This window comes from Vanessa atalanta, chromosome 24 (assembly GCF_905147765.1).
Source record: "Vanessa atalanta chromosome 24, ilVanAtal1.2, whole genome shotgun sequence".
Lineage (NCBI taxonomy): Eukaryota > Metazoa > Arthropoda > Insecta > Lepidoptera > Nymphalidae > Vanessa > Vanessa atalanta.
The window spans coordinates 7,988,443-8,014,914 of record NC_061894.1 but is presented as its reverse complement, the minus strand read 5'-3'; the positions used below and the strand labels follow the sequence as shown (position 1 = coordinate 8,014,914).

The following is a 26,472-nucleotide window of genomic DNA, read 5'->3' as shown; positions in this document are numbered from 1 at the left end:
GACTTTTAAAGACTAATTTAATATGTTTAAATTTTGTGATCTTTGCCCAGTTTGGACCAACAGTCTTGGGTTAAGATTCAGATGGGCCATACCACTGGGCCATATCCTACTATATGTTATATAACATATCTATAAAAGTAGACATCATTATTTACTACTAATTATTTTTAATTAAAACTTAATAAAAGAGCCGTTATTATTATAAGTATTTTCTTTATCTATGTAAAGCGAAATACCAAGCACTGCTTAATCACGAAATCTCGGAAACTATAACACCTACAAACTTTAAATTTGGCACTTACTTTCCACATTTATAGAATCGCCTAATGGGGGGTAAAACGGGGTTTGGAAATTTGTGTTTTACAAATTTCGCGCGGGTAAATACCCCACCTGACTTCAAATGGGTTTAAATAAGAATTCACAAGTTTATCTAATATGATGGTCTCATCCAGACCGATTTCGGCCATGGCAGCAGAATCAAGGGAGACAAGCCTATATATAAGACTATACAGGAAGACAAGACTATATAACTACGCAGGACAAACTACTGTGCACGAGTGTATGCACAATAATTTATTTTTACTCCCTATTCCCTCACTCTGATAATCCGATAGGAATCCAACAGGAAAGACTTCAGACGACGTACCAACAGCCTTACGCGCTTTCCGAGACACGGAAATGTGTACTTCCAACATCCAGACTCCGGGCCGTTAGTGAGAATTTTTGACAGATAAACGCAATAACTTTTATCGGTCCGACTTAGGGGTTCGAACGCAGAACCTCTGGATTTACGGCCTTGTATGTAAACTCTAGATCATCGAGGCAGTCAAAGTTAACCTCTACTAATATTATAAAGAGGCAAAATTTGTTTTTTTTTGTATGTAGGAGGGTTATCTCCGGAACTAATTATCTAATTCTGAACTGTTATTTACCGATAGAATGCTACATTATTTCTTAATGCTATGGGCTATAATTATCATATAATTATATTTGTAAATATATTGCACTCGTGCGAAAAAGAGGCACGTCACCTGTTTGTTTAACCTAAATATTGTTTAACTAAGAATTCGAACAGCCAAGCGACATCTCCGTCTGAACCTTGTCCTAGTCCACGGAATCCTTCTTCAAACATTAAACACTTTAATTATAATAACTTTAAAATTAAATTAATTAAATCAACTGATCCAAATTATAGTCATTTATTTATTTATTTATTTATTTATTTATTTAATTATTTATTTAATTATTAGGTTTGCTAGCAGTTGCTACAAAATAAAATGTCATAGCGAATATAACATCACTAAATATACAAAACGTTAAAATGTTCAGAAAATATTTATTAGGAACATTACATATCAGTAAAAAGTTATAAAATTATCTATCTGAATCACATCGTCTCTGCTCAAATACTAATATAATCTTTGGCAGTACGATAGAAGGCTTTGTTAGAGTACTATGTCGGGAGCCTCTTCAGTAATAAACAGTATATATTTTTATTATATATAATGTTATGTGTAGTAACAAAACAAGACGATGAACACAATAATGATAATCTTATTATTGTTAATCAGAAATGTCTTAAGATCACTACGCGGAAAACAATTGTAATGGATTTCTCCGTAAATAATATATTCTATGTAAAAAGTAAGTAAACAGCTTGTAAATGCTCATTGCTGGGAAAAGCCCCCTTTCTGTTCTAATTGGGACAAATGTGGCAGAGCCGAGATGACCCAGTGATTAGAACTCGTACATCTCAACCGATGATTTCGGCTTCAAACCTAGACAAGCACTACTGAATTTTAATGTGCTTAATTTGTGTTTATAATTCATCTCGTACTCGGCGGTGAAGGAAAACATCGTGAGGAAACCTGCATGTGTCTAATTTCAACGAAATTCTGCCACATGTGTATTCCACTAACCTGTATTAAAGCAGCGTGGTGGAATATGCTCCTAACCTTCTCCTCAAAGGGAGAGGAGGCCTTAGTCCAGCAATGGGAAATTTACAGGCTGTTAATGTAATGTGGCAGAATGAAACTCGACACCTTAATTCCTTAATCGAGAGAATAATTAGCCCAATGTGGCTTGCTCAGGTTAGAACTCAAAGTCTTCTTTTAAGATTCGCGTGTAATGAACACTGGTTCATATCGGTCTACGCTATTGAGACAGTCCTCCAATTGTATAGACATACGTAACAATATCATGCTCTACTAACAAGTGAAGACACGTTTTTAGGGTTCCGTACCCTATTACTAAGATTCTGCTGTCCGTGAGTCTGGCCGTCTATCCGTCTGTCACCAGGCCGTATCTCATGAACCGGGATAGTTAGACACTTGAAATTTTCACCGATTATGTATTTCTGTTGACGCTATAATAACAAATACTAAAGCAAAGAATTTAAGGGTACATACAGCGGATACGATTTTTTTTCCGATTTTATAGATAATGCTACGGAGCCGTGCACTAGTCCTACTCGCACTTGGCCGTTTTTTTTATCATATTGAAAACCTTATCGTAATAAGATGCAGCTCCTTTCAAATGATGGTTCAGTATATAATATTACTATATAAATTACTGCTCTTCGTAATTTCACTCGCTTTGAATTAAGACCATTGAAGCCAAGCGTGAACTTCAAGATCTTGTATTTATTAACCAGACATCGCCTGCGGATACGCTCGCGTGTAACGGTAGATCGTCAGACACTAGGCATAAAAAGTAGAGTTAAAACTTCATACCAAACTTCATCAAATTCGATTCAGCCGTCAAAGAACAACAGACAGACATAATTACTTTCGTATTTATAATATTACTATAGATATAAATCTAGAAATTATGAACTGTCATTGTGTGAAAGTGACATATCAATTATTGGAATAGTGTTTATTGTAAATGGGTTAAAACAAACGAACATCGCTATTATAAAATGTAGTATTAGACTTATCATACGTAACAGATTATCCTAGCTCGGGGGTCCAGGGAGAAAATAATATAGATAAAAAAATCTCCTATTTTTTCATTATCTTAGTAAATTAGTACGACAAGATTAACTGCTGGTGTGGTTTTATCGCTCAGATCTTAAACAGAGATTCAATTATTTATATGAATAAATAGTAAGTATTTCAAGGAATACATATTATATAAATCATATTCCAGTTACTAATGTCGCGACTTCACCCGCGAAAATTTTGAACAAAGCGAGTGTAAAGAATGACGCTGTCCTCTACATTACATTATTCTTCAAATATTTTTTTTTATGTTGATTTTATGTATTTGTTATATGTTCTCAGTAAATCGATTAGTAATCATTTCTGCTATGATCTTCGCGAACACAATTGTAGTTATATATATGTATATAGCCTGCCTCTTACAACGTAGAGACGTATTTTTCAATTTACGTAGACGTTTAATTATAAATATATATATAAAAAATTCGTTATAAATAAAAAGCGTTACGATTTTTTTTATAATTCACAAAATGACAAAACGTTTTTTTTTTTTATTTAATGGTAGATCATGTTCTGCGTGGTATGTAAAGTAGGTTTTTAAATAAGATCTCCTTTGACCATTCAAAGTAACATTTACTCTGTTGAAATCGTTAAAGAGATACCACAGATTATAAATCAAAGCCATCAATCATTTTATAAAGAAAACAATAACCGAAAAATAAAACCTAATTCATCATTCACTAAGCGTCAATACATTTATGTGAAAAACAGAATGCGTCAACAACAAGAATCAGGTGTCGTCAACATTTATTTACATTTTTAATTTTAAAATAATTAATACTCACCCATGATCAAGTTGATCGTAAACAAAACAGCCAATAGAATGTGGTAATTAGACATTTTCGAGGTATCACAGTACACTACATCAACATTGTGAAGGCGTGTTGTCGCCTCGCGCGCGGTACGCGGTCTGAGCTACCGCACCCCACTCTACCCCTCCAGCCCTTAGTTAAAGGTTTATGCACACTGGGCACATTGTTCCTAAATAAAGGCACGTATATATTAATTCTTGAACAAATATATTATTGTTTTTAAATCGTAAAGGGATGGGAATTATTTTTATTTAATATCTTGTTCGAAATTAACCAATATCTGGTTATTATTTTTTTAGATAGATAAATTTTTAACACACATAATAAACCTTTGGAATAACAGTAAGCATCATTCGTCTGTTTCTATTATGAATACAAATAAATCAAAATACGTACTTTTTGTTAATCTATGTAAAAATACTAAACGAATATACATAAAACTTTACCAGAATTACGCAGCGCTTTTCAGAGAAGGTTTTTGTATATAATATTAGTATATAAATAAACTTTTTTAAACTGCTTACATGAGACATTAGATATTGATGTTCTTGTAAACAGTAAAATTAACAAAAAAGTTGGCGCTGTTCATCTAATAACGTACAGAGATCCGGCTCCACATGCACGAAATAAATTTATACATACAAAACTTAATCATTCAGTATTATAAATAATAATAAATAAATATAGTACAACATCACATACATTACTCTGATCCCAATGTAAGTAGCTAAAGCACTTGTGTTATGGAAAATCAGACGTAACGACGGTACCACAAACACCCAGACCCAAGACGACATAGAAAACTAATGAACTTTTTCCTCATCGACTCGGCCGGGAATCGAACCCGGGACCTCGGAGTGGCGTACCCATTAAAACCGGTGTACGCACTACACGACCACAAATTTTAAAATAATTAAATGAGAAATTAAACTAAAACGTAATTATTTAAAAAAAAAAAATATCCAATTATTTTCGTCATATATATATCTTGAGTTGCAAGAAGTATCACAGTAAAGCTGTCACGGTAGTATACGCAAGCGATCCCGTAACGTCCCCCGAACAGAGTGGGTACCGCTTTTAGTTGGTGCCTTCACGACCGGCGTGCACCATAAACCCCCTACACCATGTAGGGGAAACGCGTAAAGGCGATCCATCGAAATATCACTATGATGTGAACTATTTATGTATAGATTTATAAAACAAAAAATTTCGACAAATAAAAATAATTTCATTACAAAACATCACTTAAAATAACGAGAAACATAACGATCGATGAGAATATTATAAAGACGTTACGGTCCAGTGGTTAGAGGTACAGTCATAAGTGATGATTGCAGCTTCTAATTCGGGCAAACACCTTTATTAAATGCGTTTAGTTTGGTTTTGGATGCTAGCTAATATCGTGAGGTAACATACACGTGTACAGATCGGCCATATGTTTCCACCAATGTGAATTAGATGAAATGTAGTAATTACATTAATTATTAATGACGTCATTAGTTATTTGTATATTTATATTATTTTATCAGCCCCTACTGCATGTCCTGACGGCTAAGACAAATTATAGGCAGAATTATTTTCTGATAAGAGCGTCTGCTAGTCTTAGGTAATGAGCTTGTCGAAGTTTATGAAGATTTTGATGTTTTTTGCAGAGACATAGTAATTTTTAACTTTTCAACCTTGTGGTCTCACTGGCTTTTTTATTAAAGACTTAGTTTTATGTATGTATTGTTGTTATCATTTTTGTTTGTTTTTTTTCTTTTATTTTCCTATTCTCAGTCTCCTTAATGTTATATGTGAGAACTGTTATTGGCCTAATAGTTATTAAGTATTTGTTATTTTTGTTTATTAACGGCTGTATGTTCTCCAATTAAATTAAATTAACAACCCACAGTCTTCTATTAAGAATCGCATGTTATAACCACTGCGCCATATCGGCCTTACAATAGTTATATTTATTAAATTATGACGCGCATCGACGTATTGTTTTCCTGATTGCGCCGCGTCATTTTCAAATGTCGTTTCACATCTATGCTCGAACAAACAAACCGACTTTCCCCTTCACGGTAACAATACTAGGAAACGTATAACATTCCCTTTTGTTTGAAACTTTCTACAATTAAAGTCTGTATCTATTTCGAGCGTGTTTTGTGCGAATAGATAAGTCGGATTTAAAAATATATACGTATTTATTGTAGAATTGTATTCATTGTTAACTAGCTGAACCTGCGGCTTTGTCAGCGCGAACTTTGTAAAACTTTAGCTATAGCACACATACGATTACTCCCAAATTGGGTAAATTTGGGAGTGATCGTATCCAGACCCAAGACAACATAGAAAACTAATGATTTTTTTCTAAATCGACTCGGCCGAGAATCGAACCCGGGACCTCGGAGTGGCGTACCCATGAAAACCGGTGTACACACTACTCGACCACGGAGGTCGTCATTACATACAGGGTTATTGGTAATTCGACGTATTCCTGTTAGGATGTGATAGGGGTGACTAGTTGCGATAATTTTAACCCTTATATACATACTGCAAAAGTGAACCATTTTTGGGTTGTCGCGTTTTATAGATTTTTTCAAAATAAGTCAAAAATTCAACTTCAAAAATTTTTTTTAAAAAAGTATCAATTTAAATGTATTTTTTTCTTCTGATTTATAAAAACGATTAATCACTGGATATTTTTCAATATTTAAACAATAATTATCGGTCCAGATTTAAAAATGCGAGACGGAAAACGGTATAATTTCAATATTTTTTTTTTTATTTATTCCCTCAAATATGACTGAAAAACAAAAAAAACATTATGAAACTTGTTCTGCAGATTATTTAAAAAACATAACCGTTTACTTAGCTTTCCGAAAGTGTAAAAAACTAGGAATTTATTTCAAAGCAACCGAAATAAAATTATCAGAAAGGACGCTGGCGGAAATTCGTATTCGAACAAGACCGAATTCGTACTAAAGGTCGCTCTTTAAAATTCCCACAAAATTGATTTAAAATAATAACCAATGTAGAAAAACTTACTTATTTACTTAACTTAGTTACTTAATACAAATTTAAAATAAACAGTTCAGTAGCTAGGTTACAATTAAGATATTTTGTAATTTAGCCTAGTTCTTGCTCGAAGTGACTTCCCCTATTGCGAACGCAAAGTCGCACTCTTTTTCTAAGTTGTGACTTAACTACCGAACTAGTCAAATTATTCCGCATTGTATTTGAAGCGTTTATAGTTCTTATTTTGATTTCTTTCGGGGTGACACAGGCGAGACGTCATAAACTAGGCATTTAATGTGTCCCCAAATATAGAAATCAACCGGCGAAAAAACGTGATAACTCAAAAATGGTTCACTTTTGCATCATGCATATGGGGGTTAAAATTATCGCAAATAGTCACCCCTATCACCTCCTAACGGGAATACGTCGAATTACCAATAACCCTGTATATACTTTACCAATAACCCTGTATATATACTTTGCAAAATCCAAAGTAAGTCGGAATTACTATAAACAACTTAACAACGTAAAATCAGATAATTAGTTAAAAAAAAATCAACGTAATCCAATTATTTAACGGTTCCATCCACAACACTGCCAGATCGCTCTACTGTAAGTTGCGTAAAACTACTTCGTTCCAAAAGATAAATTTTAGGTCCTGTTTTATATTTTATGCTTCGAAATGATAATAAACTGGGAAAAGGTACTTGGAGTTGCTCCACCGTTACTGTACATCTATATCATGTATGACGTATGTACATGTAACCATGACAACATTCAGAAAATAATTGAGATATAAACACACATATGATCTGACGCGTATTAATATGAAGGATACTCTGTCTGTGTTCAAACCACAGATCTTTATGAACTTTGACATTTGTCGTACATAAAGAAACAGACAAATAAATAAAGGGGTATATTAAATTTATGGGGCTCGCGGGGAAAATACATTTGACGAGGATCGACGAATCGGGTTTAACTGTAAATTTATTTAAAAAATTCAACATTTAATCCTTTTCTGCCTCAGAAATATTACACATATCTCATTGCTCTCGAATTTGTTCGGATTTCATCAAACGTCAACATAATTATCCATCGTAATTCAAATTAGTACAAGGAGTATGTGATATATACATATGTATAGTAAATACCTATTTATTTATCTTAGATTCTTTAAGTATTAGGTTCAGTGGCGGATCCAAGATAACCGGTTGAAAGGGTCTTGACTAAGAGTAGGTTTTAGCAAAGTATATACTAACTTTTTTTTATTATTATTATTATTATTTGTAATCGGTAGGCGGACGAGCAAATGGGCCACCTGATGGTAAGTTGTCACCACCGCCCATAGACAATGGTACTGTAAGAAATATTAACCATTCCTTACATCACCTATGCGCCACCAACCTTGGGAACTAAGATGTTATGTCCCTTGTGCCTGTAGTTACATGCCTACAACATTTTATTTTGCTTTTCTTTTGGTATATTGCTGGCTATAATTTTTAATAAGGATAATAATTAAAAGGTCCACTTTAATATTTGTCACGAAAGAAGTAAGTTCTCTGAGGATGCTTAAGCCCCTTAACTCCCAACCCCTAACTTCCCTGAATCCGCCTCTGATGAGGTACTTATGATGGCTAGTTAAGTAAAAGCCAGTAAACATCCTAATCCTGGGATCTTCTCTGGAAATTTTTTGGAATATATTCCATCAATCTGCTTCAATGCGGTTTGGTGGATACACGTATCACTGAATTAAATCCGATACGTGCGATCATGAGATGAATTTATAAACGCAAGCACATGAAAAATCTGCGGTGGCTGTGTGGGTTTGAACGCGTTACCTTTTGTTAATTTTAATTTTCACTAAACCATCTTGATAACCGGTGCGGCGGACTATAATTAAAAAAAATGCTTAATTAGACCAGAACAAAGGAATTGTAGATTATATCTTATAGTTTAATAAACAAAGACGATGTAGTACGTTTTATATGTTGTATATTTTACGAGATGGCTCACGTCGACTAGACGGAGAGAAAATTGCCGATCCGAGCGCTTTAGCAAACACTAACAAAACTACAACATATATATATATGAAAACTTTTTATAGGGGATTTAGTGGCCCTAAAAATTTTATAAGAAAAGTCCAACGCAGCTAATATTATACGTACATTTATATAGTTATTTACTTTAGAATATTAGGAATACATAACGATATCAGTATTTAGCTTTTCAAAAATACATTCAAAGCTCACACAGTCATTAATAATAATAATAATATTTGGAGTAAAGCACTAATCAATTTATATTTTTTTGCATTATAAGCCTGTAAATTTCCCACTACTGGGCTAAGGCCTCCTCTCCCTTTGAGTAGAAAGTTTGGATCATATTCCACCACGCTGCTCCAATGCGGGTTAGTGGAATACACATGTGGCAGAATTTCGTTGAAATTAGACACATGCCGGTTTCCTCACGATGTTTTCCTTCACCGCCGAGCACAAGATGATTTATAAACACTGTGCTTAATTTAAGCACATGAAAATTCAGTGGTGCTTGCCTGGGTTAGAACTTAGAACCCGAAATCATCGGTTAAGATGCACGCGTTCTAACCATTGGGCCATCTTGGCTCACTTTTCATAAATCTTAATTTTACAACAACAATAACGTCAAACTTCAAGGAACACACTAAGGTAACCTTATCACTGTAATTAACCGATCTCTTATAGACCATTAAAACATATAACTTATTATATACATAATCATCCAAAATATATAAAGACATAACGATGTTTCGATTTTTTTTTCCTCTATAAAAAGTGGAAATTATTTTCACTTAGCTAAAACCTTTAACTCTTTTTTTCATTTGCGAACAAATAAAAGTCACTCAGGCATAAATCTTGACGAAACGTAACTGTTCGAACCCGTATTTGTGTAAAACCTGCGCAACTGCACTCCTGCGAACCGACGCCTCGCGTTGCTAAAGGATCTCTTGTTAATTATCCTCGCCCATTTTCCTTGATTGCTGCTTTGAGTCTCGCTAATATGGAAGGATAGTGCTTTGCCGTAATTTTGGTACCGGAACGAACTTTTTGTTTATAATTAACTAACTATCTTCCTCTGCATTGGGGTAAATGTTAGGGAACCTGTGTTAAATGAGATTCCTTTCCAAATATTGTAATATTAGACTCCCCTCTGGAAGGTTTTGTTTGGTAGTAGGGCTTAGTGCAAGCCCGTCTGGGTAGGTAACACCCACTCATCAGATATTCTGTCGCCAAGGAGCAATACTTGGTATTGTTGTGTTACGGTTTGAAGGGTGAGTGAGCCAGTGTAAATACTGCCACAAGGTTTATAACATCTTAGTTCTTAAGGTTGGTAGTGCAATGGCGCAGTAGGGGATGATTGATATTTCTAACAGCGACAATGTTAATATATAAAAAATCATAAAAAGTCGTGAAGCCGTTTTGTCTTCATCGTAAACATTCACATTTATAATAACATTATTTTCAGGATTAATAAAATTTCTTCGTATAAATTGTACAAATACTCGTTGAGTTCCAGACAGTATATATTATATACATATATAACTGTATTTAACTAACACAACTTTGTATTTTAAATGTTTAAAAAGAGTAACTACTGAGTTTCTTGCCGATTCTTCTCGGTAGAATTTACATTCCGAACCGGTGGTAGCTTCTCTTAATATAGTCTGTAATAGGACGATTCAAAAGTGCTCGTAAAAGCCTACTTGAATAAAGTTTATCTTGATTATGTTTCTTTTTTTATTCCGTCATTCTTTATATCGATGTCCCTTGTGCCTGTGATTACACTGGCTCACTCATCCTTCTAACCGGAACACAACAATACAGAGTACTGTTATTTTGAAGTAGAATATCTGATGAGTGGGTGGTACCTACCCAGACGGGCTTGCACAAAGCCCTACCACCAAGTAAGGCTTTTACAACTGAGGCTTAAATGTTAAGAATCATAAGTGAAAAATCTTTGTTGAAAATAGAAGCACTTACTTATTGACTGTCAAGTAAAAAAACCTCCTCACCAGAGACCAGAGAAGAAATGATTATATAATAATTTATAGAATATATAAATTTATATTTATAACGTTCTTTCTCAGACAATTATCGAAAAAGTTATTTCACTATGAATTACTAGGTTAAATTTATAACATTACATTACATTACATTAGCAGCCTGTAAATTTCCCACTGCTGGGCTAAGGCCTCCTCTCCTTTGAGGAGGTTTGGGGCATATTCCACCACGCTGCTCCAATGCGGGTAGGTGGAATACACATGTGGCAGAATTTCGTTGAAATTAGACACATGCAGGTGTCCTAATGTTTTCCTTCACCGCCGAGTACGAGATGAATTATAAACACAAATTAAGCACATGAAAATTCAGTGGTGCCTGCCTGGGTTTGAACTCGAAGTTATCGGTTAAGATGCACGCGTTCTAACCACTGGGCCATCTCGGCTCTTAAATTTATAATATATATTTAAATTCATATTTACGATATCATCAATTTTGAATCAATTCTGGTGAGATTTTCTCGTAATTATTTAATATTATTAATGTCGTAACGACAGAACTCTTACACCGTCACGGTCTGCCGTCCGCCGCCGCCTCTACCTTCAGTGTGCGTGGCGCGCATACTACATAGTATAAAACAAAGTCGCTTCCCGCTGTCAGTCTATCCCTGTGTATGATTAGATCTTAAAAACTACACAACGGATTTTGATGCGATTTTTCTAATAGATAGTCATTCAAGAGGAAGGTTTTTATGTATAATACATTAATATAATAGTAGAGAAACACTGATAAATTTAGAGGCTTCTAATGTGATGTCGTAAATAAATACATTTTTTTACGCTTGCAAACATTGCAAACGCTGGCTGAACCCTACGAGATAGATTAAAATAATGTCGTATATTCTTATACACCTTAAAAAAAGTCTACAAAAAGTCCGCGATAGTATATGTCTTTCTCCTAGGGGTAACCCGCAATAACCATTTTTTATCCTTAACCATATTTTACGAGAAATAATGGCTTATTTACGAAGTGATTTTAATCAATACAGCATTAATCCTTATCACATTAAGTGCCATAAATACATCGTGCATTTAACATAGATCAATACAACCCTTTACAGCATGTAATTTAAATGGATATTTTCGAAGATATTACAGATTTAAAATGCAGGGACATAGCTGTTTGTATTGTCTAATGACAAAAAATCTATGAACGTTGTATATAAAGACATTCTTTAGTTTGTTTAATATCATCATCACAACCGTGCGAAGCCAGGGCGGGTCGCTAGTATCATTATATTAATAAGAAATATCTATTTGATAAACTAAATAAACTCAATGCTATAAACTGTGTAATTATTTATTGGTTTTCTTTCATATTAAATTACTTCAACGATCATCAAAGTTCGTTTCACACCTGCCGGGCGTCTCGTGACGGCCACGTTTTTAATTAGAAAATTAATTACATCATCGTTCATTATACAGATAATATATGACTGAACACCGAACGGCTTGTATGTATTAATTGCCTGTTTTCTGACTGTGGGTTCAAATGAAATATATTTTATTGAAGTTAACTTAACAATAATATATAATATGTACATTGTACATATATTAATCGAAAACATTTGAACTCTACCGTCGTTTCGTTGCAGCCTCCCAAATGGCAAACAACTCGCATAGTTGCTCTTTTGAAATAACCAGATTTACAATGATTCTTCTTAATCAATCTTATCGAACCCGAACCTGAATCCAGACGTTTTTACCCAAAAAGTATTTATATGATAATAAGATTAATTATATTTTCCGGTATTTTATTATATATGGGCATATCTCAACGGTATTTGAGCTCAAATTGTTCTATCGTATGCAAGGGGAAAGCAGGGGTACAAGATATTATTCCTAGTATAAATAGTATGTATATCAGATATACGTATATAAATTGCTACTCATAATAAAAACTATTTAATTTCAGATCGCAACTTTAAATAATCTCATTTAATTGAACTTAATAGACTTCAAAATAATATTACGGCGAAATAACGAATCAACAACAAATCTTCTCAAGCTGATTGCTACAAGTTAACCAAGAAGTTCCGGGAAATGTCACTAGATGGCGCTACACGTATTCTATACTTTTTTTTGTTTTTGTTTTTTTTTCTAATAAATATTCCGTACGTAATTAATTATTATAAATATAAATATGAATAAGGATAATACGCTTTGTTTTTTACAAATAAATTACATCATTATCCGTGATTAATAATATCCGGTACTTAAGAAACTGTGTGCAACGTTAGTGGAACTATAATGTTAGGAGACGAAAGGTTCGTGATTAATAAATAAAATTCAAGCACAGTGATTGCACGGTAGGAGTTTATTTACGCTAAGTGATATACAATAATAAAAAAAAACTAAAAATTTCTTTATCACGAAAACCTTTTTGTTACGACGTAATATAAAATAATCCAGCAGTAAAGTATAATTGCCAAGAGAAAAATTTAAAGCGTCATTCAGAATGACAACTCTACATCAGTAAATGCAATTTAAAGCCGTTGTCTTCTCTTACGAAATAAAGAAACAAGATGCTAGATTAAGATTTTAGGATATCGACGAATTTTGAGTGGTTGTCATCAAACCAGTATGTTTTTTAAATTATATTTTTAAATGTTCATATTTCATTAACAGCCTGTATATTTCCCACTGCTGGGCTAAGGCCTCTTCTCCCTTTGAGGAGAAGGTTTGGAGCATATTCCGGCACGCTGCTACAATGCGAGTTGGTGGAATACACATGTGCCAGATTTCGTTGAAATTAGACACATGCAGGTTTCCTCACATCGTTTTCTTACACAGAGCACGAGATGAATTATAAACACAAATCAAGCACTTGAAAATACAGTGGTGCCTGCAGGGTTTGAACCCGAAATCATCGGTTAAGATGCACGCGTTCTAACCCCTGGGCCATCTCGGCTCAATCATTCTTAAATGTCTTTAAATTAATCTAGAATTTGATTGGATATAAATACAATAAAATAACTTTATCGATGATTGATTATTTCAGTTTGGTTCGTTCGTTATAAAGAAGTGTTTTTTTATGAGATTTTTTCTAGATTTCTCCATTGAACAGCTTATACAATCGGATAGTAAGCTTCTTCTAATATATGACAGTTATTATTAGTAGCTGAAAAGAGGATGTATCCGTCTTGCCCCCAGTCGTCTCCCCAGGAGTTCTTCACGATCCAATATGTGGCACCATCTCGAACACCATAACCTACCACTGTCACGGCGTGGTTGTAATGACTTTTGTTGCTGTGGAAAATAAAAATAAAAAATCACTTCGGAATAATAATACGGAGTAACATGGATATCGACAAATAACAATCAGGCATAATCTGATGTTGATTTGTCATGTTATCTCATCAGCTCAAGATTCCAGGCCATCATGATCATTTGAGCGTCAAGGTAATCTGTCTCCTTTGAATCGTCGTGTTAAAGATTAAATCCATTCAAAGCTTGCAACATTTCTGTACGTAAAATTATCCAAGCAAACCTCAAAAAAAATACGAGTTTCACAGTTTGTCTTGACCCCATCGTTTCTTGTAAGTCAATCCACGTTTAACAAGCAATATGTTATGCATTTTACATTAAACAATTATACGTGTTTTTTATGTACATTGTATGATTAAAAACGTAGGGTACTTTTTTACTTTGTTAAATAATAAAGTAACATAAGTGGGTGTGTAAAAAATAGTGTGTGACAAAATGAAGCTATAGACGGAATTACATGGTTAATGACAAACTCCTGTGTTTTCTTCGTTCATACGAACATAATAGTGTTGTAATATTTAGCGCTGTAAGAAATATCAACCATGCCTTACATCGGCAATGCGCACCCAACCTAGGGAACTAAGAAGTTGTATACTTGCCTGTAATTCCACTGGCTCACCCAAACTAAGCGAAGTGTCCAGAGGTGGAAATACTCTCCAAACTAAAACTTACCACTCAGGATCACTAAATATTCCACTCTTATATTGCATGATTGGTGACGCGTTGATGGCAACGGTCACTGGGCCGTATTTATAAAGCGCAACTTTCATTGCGTTGACGCTGAGCACGGACACTTGAGCGAAACCTCTGATATGGTATAGATCGGTCATGTTATCGAGCGCACAGAAGCCATTCTGAAATAAAGACAAATGGTTTTTCAAATTACAAGCTGGCTGTTCCATCTTCATACGGATACATTTTTAATAACGTAATATAATCGTAACGTAAATTACTTGGCTTGGGCTTTGCAACCCCTCTGGGTAGGTAGCACTCACTTATCAGATATTCTACCGCCAAACCTTTCCAAATATCATAATACTAGACTTTCCTCTGGAATAAATGAAAAAATGAAAAAAAATATATCCCGCTGAGTTTCTTTCGCCGGTTCTTCTCAGGTCCGAGGTGCTAAATTCCGAACCGGTGGTAGATTTTTGACAATCAATAAGCAAGTGCAAACACTTCTATATTGAATAAAGATTTTTGACTTTGACTTTGACTAAGGTTTTGTTTGGTAGTAGGGCTTAGTGCAAGTCCGTCTGGGTAGGTAACACACACTCATCAGATATTACAGAGCAATACTTGGTATTGTTGTGTTCCGGCTGGAAGGGTGAGTGAGCCAGTGTAACTATAGGTACAAGGGCCATAACATCTTAGCTCCAAAAGATGGTGGCGATTATATATAAAGACTAACTGTGATAAAAAATGCGTGACTTTATTATTATTTTACATATAATTCTAAAATAAAAGTAGCCTAAGTTACTCCTTATTACATCAGCTATCTGCCAGTGAAAGTCCCATCAAAATCGGTCCAGCCGTTCCAGAGATTAGCCGGAACAAGCAAACAGTCAGACAGACAAAAATTTTAAGTAAGTAAGTAAGTAAAGCATATATTCTGTAATAATATTATGAATGCGGAAGTAACTCTGTCTGTCTGTCCGTGTCGCTTTTTCACGGTCAAACTACTAAATTCGATTAAATTCGTTATGAAGCAAGCTTGAACCACAAGGACACTTTTATGGCTAAAACCTAACAACTGAACCTCAAACGACAAATATTTGTAAATGAAATTAATAAATATCCACCTCCTCCAAATACAATCCATAGTCCTCATCAGTTGGAATGCCATGTTTCAAGACGTATTTGAGAACTCCGTCCAACGTCCCTCCATTACATCCCCAGTTACTGTACCTAGAAATTATTATTATTACCTAATAATTGAAGTTGAACTCATTTGAGCGTATCGAGTGTACAATTTTGTGTCCGAATGAATGGTGAATGAAGATCTTTAATTTATACTTCTGAAAATATCGATTAAATTTTATTTTGACATTAGATTATTTATATATGAAGTAATTGTTTCTAAAAAACATGACGTCAGCATTTTTGACGTCACGAATGTCAGGGTTTGGTTTTCTATCCATCCTCGAAGTTATGAAATTAAACTCAGGAAATATTCTTCTCTGATTTATTCCAAGCTGAGGATGTCCGATCGCTCGAACAAGACTCCCGATACCGGCGGGTGTTCGGCATTTTATAACAAAAATGTTACTATTCACTCAATATAACAACTATTTATGGACGGTGAAATATTTTAAATTAATTTCACATCTCAAAATTCACTTAACATTATTAATTTAATAATCAAACAGTTTTCAATTATTAAAAATAATTAAAAAAATAATTTCCGGGCACGTGTTTTTCTTAAATACATGATTTTCCGCCGACATATATAATCGTGGGTTGGCCACGAAGCATCGCGTTTATTCAAAAGTGTTATTTTTGGAATTTCGAGACCTATGACATGTGTGGAATACACATGTCATAGGTCTCGAAATTCCAAAAATTACCAACCCGCATTGAAGCAGCGGGGTGGAATATGCTCCAAACCTTCACTTCAAAGGGAGAGGAGGCTTTTAGCCCAGCAGTGGGAAATTTACAGGCTGCTAATGCTATACTATGCTAATATATCTTCTACAGCCCTGCAATCGGGATAATTGGGAGATTAAACTTATATAAATAAGGGTTAATTCTTTAAATAAGATATAGGTGTATACCCCCAAGCGCAGTCAACGAGTGATTGCTCGCTGAGATCAAGGTTACGAGCGCCATTGTTTCGGGCGAGCGTTGCTTCCACTGCAGCAGCCGTTGCGAATGCCCAGCAGGAACCACACGACCCTTGATCTAAGACACAATAAATAGCATAGTGTATTCCAATCGAATTAAGAGTCGAGACAAGCAAACCTTAGATTTATGTATAATTTTACTCCCAAAGTTCCGATAATAGCTTCAACGTTGATCAAAACGATTTTTTTTTTTTTAATCCTTTTTGAACTGCTCCCGACCAATGATATCGCGTTAAGTCGATGTCAAATGTTTATTTGGCTTTGACATCGACATAAATCTACTGCACACTGGATACGGCTTTTCTAACACTCACTTTGATCTACTAATTTGAACTGCAGCTTGTTCACCTGACACTAGGGTGGCATTAAAAAATTTTGTTTACTGAACGTCTACGTCGTGAAAGTAGTAAAAATAGTAAAATTAAATTTTAGTAAGTAATTGCTAAACGAATTCTGCAGTAATAAATCACCTGCACACAGACATTCGCATAGCAACACATTCCCGCGCTTTCGCGACGTGTGTCACTCGAGATGACAGATGCATAAATACACAGATAACATATATTTATATATCGCACGTGAAATTGGCGAAATATTCTGTGCCCTCTTGGCATAAATAAAAGCCAAAATTAAAATATATATATATAAAGAAATCCGAAACTAATGAATATGTTATTATAGATCTGTGGACACTACAGTCAAAAAATTTATGTAGTTACGTTTCCTTTTAAGTTATATTGATACTTGATATTTTTGATGCGCGCGCACTGAGTGACATTAAAACTACATACTGAAGTTGCTCGCTAAGCCGCCAATTAAGTGTCATATCGCTCGAAATAGTCAACTACACACCGTATCTTACTTTACAATGTTTATTTTATTACAAAAATACCAACTAGCTGTGCCCGCGACTTCGTGCGCGTTGTATGAATTTAAGTTATTTGGACATTGTATCGTGATTTTATTTTTATTCTATATATAATTCTAAAATAAAAGTAGCCTTAGTTACTCCTTATTACATCCGCTATCTGCCAGTGCCGTCGAAATCGGTTCAGCCGTTCCAGAGATTAGCCGGAACAAACAGACAGACAGACAGACAAAAATTGTAAAAAAAATATTTTGGTATAACGGGTTATTTTAATATTACAAACAGACACTCCAATTTTGTTATATGTATAGATTTAAATCATACATGCTTAAATTCGTGAGTAAGTACATAAATAATTAAGAAAGTACGTTTATCATAATAATAATTATTATTTTATTATTAATAAGTAGATTATTATGCAATTAAAAACTATTTTAATTACGCCGAATACGCAGAACTTTTCACGTTTCCTTTTATCACCCTTATTTAATTTTCAGCAACAGTCATTTTAAAAGTCTTACAAGGAGCATGTTGCATAGCCATATATATTGCAAGAAGGTTAATCTGTGCAGAAATTAAAACCAGCTTACTTTTAATAGAACTGACGAAGCCTTCGATTCTCATGTCGTAACTCTCAGGCAAATCCTGCGCCATTAGCTCTACCTCTTCTTCGGTATGAGGAAAGGCCATTGACCCCAATTCACGGGAATCAGAGGGTCTTGTCCCAGAAAGGTAGCCCAGTTCATCATCAGTCAGGTCAGAGAATTTGTTGATTGTTAATTTGTAACCAAGATTTTTCTGGTTATGTTCTATGACGCGCCTAGAAATTTATTTATCGTTTTATTATTAAATTTTTAGTATTAAGAAATCATTTTGCAATAGATCGTCCATTTATGGACTTACGTGGTCATAGGCCTTCGAGCAAGCCCGTCTGGGTATGTACCACTTACTCATCAGATATTCTACCCCCAAACAGCCAAAAATAGTATTCTTGTGTTTAAGTTTGAAGGCTAAATCAGCCAGTGTACCTATAGACTTAACGTCCTATCGCCCAATGTTGGTAGTGCATTGGTGATGTAAGGAATGTTTATTTGTTACAGTCCTTATGCTTAAGGACTGTGGTGACCACTTACCATCATGTGGCAATTTATAACCAGAATAAAGAAATAAACTAAAAAAAGATAAGTTACCTTAAATTCTCTTGAAATATCTGTTTTCTCATTTCGTGTTCGTCAACCCTGTAATTCCTTTTGTGTTGCATTTTGAAACTATAACAGAAAAATCCAATCAAAATGTGCTTCATTCAAGTAGACTCTTGCGAGCACTTTTGCATCGTCATTTCGACGCCTACAATTTATACTACGCTAATTCGAATCTTAGTGAAAATCGTTTTTTTATGCCAAGTTGCTTAAAATATGTTATTTTGTATGTATTAATAAAATCGTGAAGAAATATACAAAATTAACGAAGTAATAAATTTATACAACGCTAACTAAAGGCAATTTATTAATTGAATCGATTTATATTACGCTAACAATTATTAGCGGAGTGTGCGCACACTCTCGAGTTAGCGTAGCATAAGTTGTTGGTGTCGATTTTACAATCAAATTAAAGCTACCGCCGGTTCGAAATGTAGATTCTAAGACCTAAAGATACAGTTAGTGCCTTCTGCGTGCAACCGGAACGCTACTCAAGATACCAATTAAGAAATCGTTGGCGGTAGTTGTAAATAATATTTCTTTTTAATTCGAACAGACAAATGTCACCTTAGTCTGCCCGTGACCACGAACACTGCAAAGTGCTCGAAACGTCGGGATGTTAAAATAAAATAATTAATATACGCGATTAAATCCGTTAAAAAAACTAGTTTTATTTCAATGTGTAATAATCGCGAAAATCTAAGACAACATAATGTAGATTCTACTGAAAAGAAGCGGTAACTCGGTACTCTTTTCCGACAGTCGGTTACATTGATTTAAATACAATAATTTAATTATAACTTATCCCGAATGGAAATCAATTCATCAATCAATTAATACATATCGAGTAATACGCCCGCTCACGGCAGCGGCAGGCAGGCTCCTTCTTTTTCACTCTTACGTAACTCTAAGTCATCACTTCTGTCGGGCTTCCCGAAACCCTCTTTTTTATTTATTTGATACTATATATTATGTAAATATAATATACTGATTTAAATAAACTGAATACATATGTATACGAATACAATTTTGAAAACAGAAATATTTAGTCTGAAACTTTTATCAATCATTTCCTAATAGGTGCTTTATAAGTATTTTTAGGGTTCCGTAACCAAAGGGTAAAACGGACTATATTACTAAGACTCCGCTGTCCGTCCGTCACCGGGTCTCATGAACCGTAACAGTTAAACACTCGAAATTTTCACAGATTATGTGTTTCTGTTGCCGCTATAACAACAAATACTAAAAAATAGAATAAAATAAACATTAAAGGTTACACAGACAGACAATATTACGGAGCAACTTGATGTGCCAGTCTACGCACTTGGTCGCTCTTTTTCTATATATACATACTTAAAGACTTAATGTAAATAATTCCTAAATAAATATAAATACATACCTAAGGAAAGCATCATCGACGTCTCTTGAAAGGTCATGTACATCTTTGAATTGATTCCTAGACTGCCCTCCATTGATAATATCTTTACAGGCTTCGACTGAAAACATATTTCTAATTAACATTACATTAACAGCCTGTAAATTTCCCACTGCTGGGCTAAGGCCTCCTCTCCCTTTGATTAGAAGGTTTGGTGCATATTCCACCATGCTGCTCCAATGTGGGTTGGTGGAATACACATGTGACAGAATTTCATTGAAATTAAATACATGCAGGTTTCCTCACGATGTTTTCCTTCACCGCCAAGCACGAGATGAATTATAAACACAAATTAAGCACGTGAAAATTCAGTGGTGCTTGCCTGCATTTGAACCCGAAATCATCGGTTTAGATGTACGCGTTCTAACCACTGGGCCATCTCGGCTCAATTTTTCATTGTAATTAAATTATCTCTGTCTTTAATGACATAAGTAGGTTTGTTATTACTCACAAAATACTTTAATATATTATATATCGACGTCATAATTATGAAATCAAATAAGTATAAGTTTAAAACCTAATACTTATATCACATAACACGACCATGAAATGTCACAAAAGTTAAACGAATTTTTCTTACGCTGTCGCACTTATTTCCTAAATATTAATCAGTAACTATCCGTCCCGGATTCACACGGGCACAACTTTACAGTTATATCTATACAAATTTAAAAACAACTTCAAAAATAAATCTTATTTTTTCCGACTAGGAAAGTTATTTTCGGCTTTTCTTTGTTTATTTTTGAAAATCGCATTAAAGCCCGTTTCATCTTTCAAATGATCTTTATACTACGTAGAGGTAAATTGCTTGAAAATATCGCTGCTATTACCGGCAGTCAGATTCAATTCTTCGACATCCAGTGGACTGAAGTTGAAGTACTGAATTATGGTGTGGCCATCCAAAGCACCGCTCCAAAGATTGTGTTTCAATTCTTCATGTCTGTTGATTAAAATAAGAAAACTATTTGCCGTTACAGATAAATTAGTAAATATTAATCATGTGAAGCTACCCGGCCTGTCTTCACAAGGATATAAAAGTAAAAAGTAACACCTTGTGCCATTTTTGAGCAAAACCCCCCCCTTTTTGAGATGAAGGTTGGAGCTCACCCTATCGTGCTGTTCCAGCGTGGGTGGTTATTTTGATGTTTTCATTCGACACCGAGCGTCACATTAATTATAAATTTACAAGTTAAGCACAAAAATTCAGTAGTGCATGTCCAGGCCTTAAACTCAGAATCATCGGTTGAGAATCACGTCTTTTGATCACTGTAATATCGTCTACGTAAAATGTTTATTTTGAAGTACGGTCACTCTCTTTACCGATTCAACCTCACTTTCTCACAAAAGATTAACTTTGAATTTGAGGCCAAAAAAACTCGAAATTACCCATATTCAAAAAAGTACTAACGTACGTGCGTAACAAGTTCCACATCCTTGACGTGATTAATTGTTTCTAATGGAAAGCAAAAAATTAATTACAATTAATGATTAATATAAATAACCTTCTTATTAATAATAATATAATAAGTGTCTTTATGATAATTGTACATAATTTTTTCAGCACAGCATGACACTCTCTAACAAATTTAAAAATTAAAAATTTAAACTTGGAATACGATAAACACAAATATAAAATGAGGTATCAAGTTGTCTATTACGAGCGATTAGACACTTAATTGGTGGCTTAGTGAACTCCATCGTGTAGTTTTCATGTCACTCTAAAATTCACATAATCAATGATTGGGCAATCTCTGCTATGGTTAGTATCCCGGTTCACGACGCAGGGTAAAGGGACTAATTACGAAATATTACTTACAAAACTGGCACATAGACACCATCCTTAATTTTATAAGCGTATAGCGTTTTTTCTTCTTTATATTCATCACCGGTTTTTAAGTACTTCCAAATTTCCACTTCTTTATCGTTGTACGTTGTTTTTCCTGCGTGAAATTTAAATATTGAGTAAAGTAACCCACTGTTGGTCTAAGGCCTCCTCCCCCTTTGAGCAGAAGGTTTGTGATAAAATCATAATTTGAATTTTACGCCTCTAAACTACTTTTCAATGACATGACATGCGAGTGTTAACTGTAGTCTAAATAAAAAAAAACCTTTTCTTGTTAAAATTTCTTTTACTTTTAAATAATACATTAGTCCGGAGCTGATTCAAACAAATGTGTGTGAAATTTAAATATTGAGTAAAGTAACCCACTGTTGGTCTAAGGCCTCCTCCCCCTTTGAGCAGAAGTTTTGTGATAAAATAATAATTTGAATTTTACGCCTCTGAACTACTTTTCAATGACATGACATGCGAGTGTTAACTGTAGTCTAAATAAAAAAAAACCTTTTCTTGTTAAAATTTCTTTTACTTTTAAATAATACATTAGTTCGGAGCTGATTCAAACAAATGTGGCCGATTTTCACTGTAATTCGACACATATGCAGGTTTCTTCACAAAGTTTTCCTTCACCGCCAAGCACGAGATGTAATACAAACACAAATTAAGCACATGGAAATTCACTTGTGCTTGCCTGAGCTCACGTGCTCTAACCACTGGGCCATCTCGACTTTAATAATGTGACTTTAAACCGTGTGAAACTGCGAAAGTGCTTATTGAATTTATCGCCTTAACATCATGTTCAGATAGACACGCAGATAGGATACAAAAGAAATACTTTACCATAATAAGTGAAATTTAAAGCGAAATTTAATAGATTCAAGTGTTCCCCTTCCCAGCTGTCTTCGTCGCATACAATTTCACTGGTCATTTGATCTGTTGTCTTCGGATATATCTAGAATACATACATCACAATAATAATGGCTTACATCTGTCATTAAAGATTCGTTGTTTTTTTTTTCGGCATAAATTCAATTGAGGTTTAAGGCAAGATTTGTGAATGTCACCCCTCATCTTATATGTATATTAATAAATAATAAGAGTGAACTCTCTTGCCAACGAAAATATGTAAAGCCTTTGGTCTTGGGACTGAACTCCTACCAGATGTATTGGATTTGCCGTCCCATCGGATTTTATGAGTGAAGTGTGTTCACTACATTGGCCAGTCAGCAGCCTTCGAGAATCGTCACCGTGGCTGAAATCAGTCAGGTATTCTCCAAACTAATTTCAGCCGCGGTGCTTACTACAGTAACTTAAAAATATACCCCAAAAAAGCACTAACCTAAGATTTTAATTACCATGGTTATTTTTATTGTATCTTGTTCACGAGAACAAGACATTCGTAGACAATGTCGAAATATTGAGCTCCACCAAATAAAAATTTAAAAAAAACATGGTAAATATCCCGTACTAAATATTTGTTGTAACACTAACCTAGATATGTATTCTAACAGTTCAATTATTTATTTTAAATTAAAAAACACTTCTTACCGTGAATTCTTCGCCATACATCCCATCATTCTCAGCAAAATAATATTTTTTCACTGTCCCTCCGTAATAGTCAATACGAGATCGATTCAATTCGGTGCTGTACCTAAAATTATAATTAAAAAAATAGTAGGCTCAGTGCTAAAAACACATGAATCTAAGCCAGAAATTGTGAGCAAGCAGCGAATATCACGTGCTTAATTTGTATTTATAATTCTTCTCGTGTGCTGCGAAGGCGAAGGAAATCATCTCGAGTCGGAAAAAAATTCTGCCACTTGTATGCAGTGTCATATGCTTGAAACCATCTCCTCAAAAAGGATCCTCAGGTCAAAAGTGGTACATATAAACTTCTTACTTTAACTCAGTAACGTTAAGGATACATATTTTGCGTTAAAAATCATTCAAACCAAAACTACATATTAAAACGCACCACGTTTATTTCAAAAATAGATAAAAGTGCTCCACCAAATTAATTTCATTTATCTATTTACCCACTAAAACTGATTACTTTTTCTACTGCAAAATAGCACCAACCCAAGGGCATCCAAGGATCTGTTCTATTATTGATCACAATGTTCCTCATTATGGATTGGTTACATACACGTGGTAATTATTGACACGTGCCACCGCTAGCGAACAAGAAATCCCACTAATATTATCAATATGAAAATTTATTTCCGTTTTTATAAAATCTATCAAAAATAATGTCTTACCAAAATTCAAAGGGTTTTATGATACCAGTGAAAAGATCTGTTATTTCTCCACGAATACTGTATTCTGTCGGCCATTTTAACTCATTTTGATCGTCGTCTGAAATAAATAGTGTGTGACATTTATCATTATTGATTGCAACATCGTATAAACCTACCCCTATCGAAGAGTCATTACCACTTTAAATAAAACAAGGGAAGTTTTTCTACAAATAAATGTATTGATAACTAGTTGTAGGCCGAGAATTCGCTCGCATTAGGCATAAAAATTTAGCCTTTGTCCCAGTGGCGGACTAAGCCCGTCAGATGCCCGGGCTGCAAAGCTGAATGAGCCCCCCCATTGCTACAAAAACAGGGATTCCCCCAGCTTATTGGACGCGTTCAGCAAATTTAAAAGAATATTAGTACCGTATAAAAAGTCTATATGGCTGTATAGTGTTTTGATCTTGATGAAATTTTATCAGGGGAACCGAAGGGGTCCGCCACTGCTATGTCCTTCCTAAGAATTCAAATTTGCTTCATAACAAATTTCAAATACGGTTCAGTGGTTTTAACGTGCAAAGCGTGAAAGAGCATCAGACAGACAGAGTTACTATAACATTTTAAATATTAATTATAGATAAACAAGCGTGGAATCAGTATAAATAACATTCCCCGATATTCAAAATCAAAATCAAAATATAGGTACTTTATTCCAGTAAGCTCTTGCGAAGAAGAAGAAGAAACATGGTCACAACATGGCCCTCATTCTCTTTAGGAATTAAGACCATGTTGTGAGAGAGGTTTTGAGAATGGATGTGGATGAATATAGAGGAAAGGGACGACCAAAGAAAAGATGGATGGATTGTGTGAAAGACGATATGGCTAGAAAGAATGTTAGTTGTGAGATGACGTCCGACAGAGAATGAATGAATATGGAAGAAGAAGACATGCTGCGCCGACCCCAAGTAAAATTGGGATAAGGGCAGGAGGATGAGGATAGTCTTAAGGAAATATATATATATATATATATATATATATGGTATAATAAGATATTTAAGTTAATTATTTTAATGTTAAACCTCCTTACTAGATGATTTATTTTTTATAAAGATGATATACTGGACAGTTGTCAGAGAATGTAAGAGAATGTAAGACGTGTTGATTTTAAATCCAAAGTTATTAAAGAAATGTTACTTTTTAAAACGTTTCACTCACAATAATCCCACATATATATACTTAAAGATGTTTATGAACCTCTAGTAGGACTTATTTGAGTGCTCTGTTTATTACTACACATTTTTAAAACTTTTTCCTGTATTATTTTCATACTATGAATAATATTAAAGATAAACACATCAATTAATCAAAGAGTAACTGCAGTTCCTTCCAACTTTACGTTTAAACAGTATTTATAATACTTGATATGTTATATTAAGTTCATTATCATTCGATTTTCCTTACTTAAACTATTTCATAACTAAAAAAATGTAAAAAATAATTACCTAATTTGAATGAGAAGGCAAGATCACATGCGATCATTAAAAGTAAAATTATACACAACGATACCCGAGCCATGGTCCCGAAGAGAAACTATTGAATTAATCTTGGTTGCTAAACATTTATAGTTAGCTTGTTAATTAAGGCAATTATAAAGGTAATTTCACATTGTCGTATATCCTTACTAATATTATACATTCGAAAGGAAATCTGTGTTTTACCTCTTCACGCTTAAACCGCTGAATTGAGTTAGATGAAATTTGTTATGGAGATATTTTTAGTCCCAGGGAAGGATATAGGTTAGTTTTTATCACGAATATATCTCATAAAGGAGTGAAAGGGGGGATTTTACGCGGATAGAGCAGCAGGTTCGGCT

The 26,472-nt window shown here is 34.3% G+C and overlaps 2 protein-coding genes across 4 annotated transcripts in view; both read right to left on the bottom strand.

Moving 5' to 3' along the window:
* The window catches only part of LOC125073443, a 131,898-nt gene extending 128,000 nt beyond the window's left edge, over positions 1–3,898 (bottom strand). For all 3 annotated transcript variants that reach the window (XM_047684273.1, XM_047684274.1, XM_047684275.1), the window contains exon 1: positions 3,788–3,898. In XM_047684273.1, the coding sequence (XP_047540229.1) occupies positions 3,788–3,842 (55 nt within the window). In that variant the 5' untranslated portion in view covers positions 3,843–3,898. The remainder of the gene's footprint in view (positions 1–3,787) is intronic.
* Positions 3,899–13,734: 9,836 nt separating this feature from the next.
* LOC125073303 (cathepsin L-like proteinase) lies at positions 13,735–26,178 on the bottom strand. The gene is made up of 13 exons (XM_047684078.1): positions 26,102–26,178; positions 24,621–24,717; positions 23,911–24,013; positions 23,203–23,314; positions 22,342–22,465; positions 21,356–21,465; positions 20,490–20,586; positions 19,082–19,159; positions 18,482–18,711; positions 16,955–17,081; positions 15,983–16,088; positions 14,853–15,034; positions 13,735–14,162 (listed from the first exon to the last, which is right to left on the bottom strand). The coding sequence occupies exons 1-13, from the start codon at positions 26,172–26,174 to the stop codon at positions 13,982–13,984; spliced, it is 1,620 nt and encodes a 539-aa protein (XP_047540034.1). The 5' UTR covers positions 26,175–26,178; the 3' UTR covers positions 13,735–13,981.
* Between the last annotated feature and the right edge of the window lie 294 nt (positions 26,179–26,472).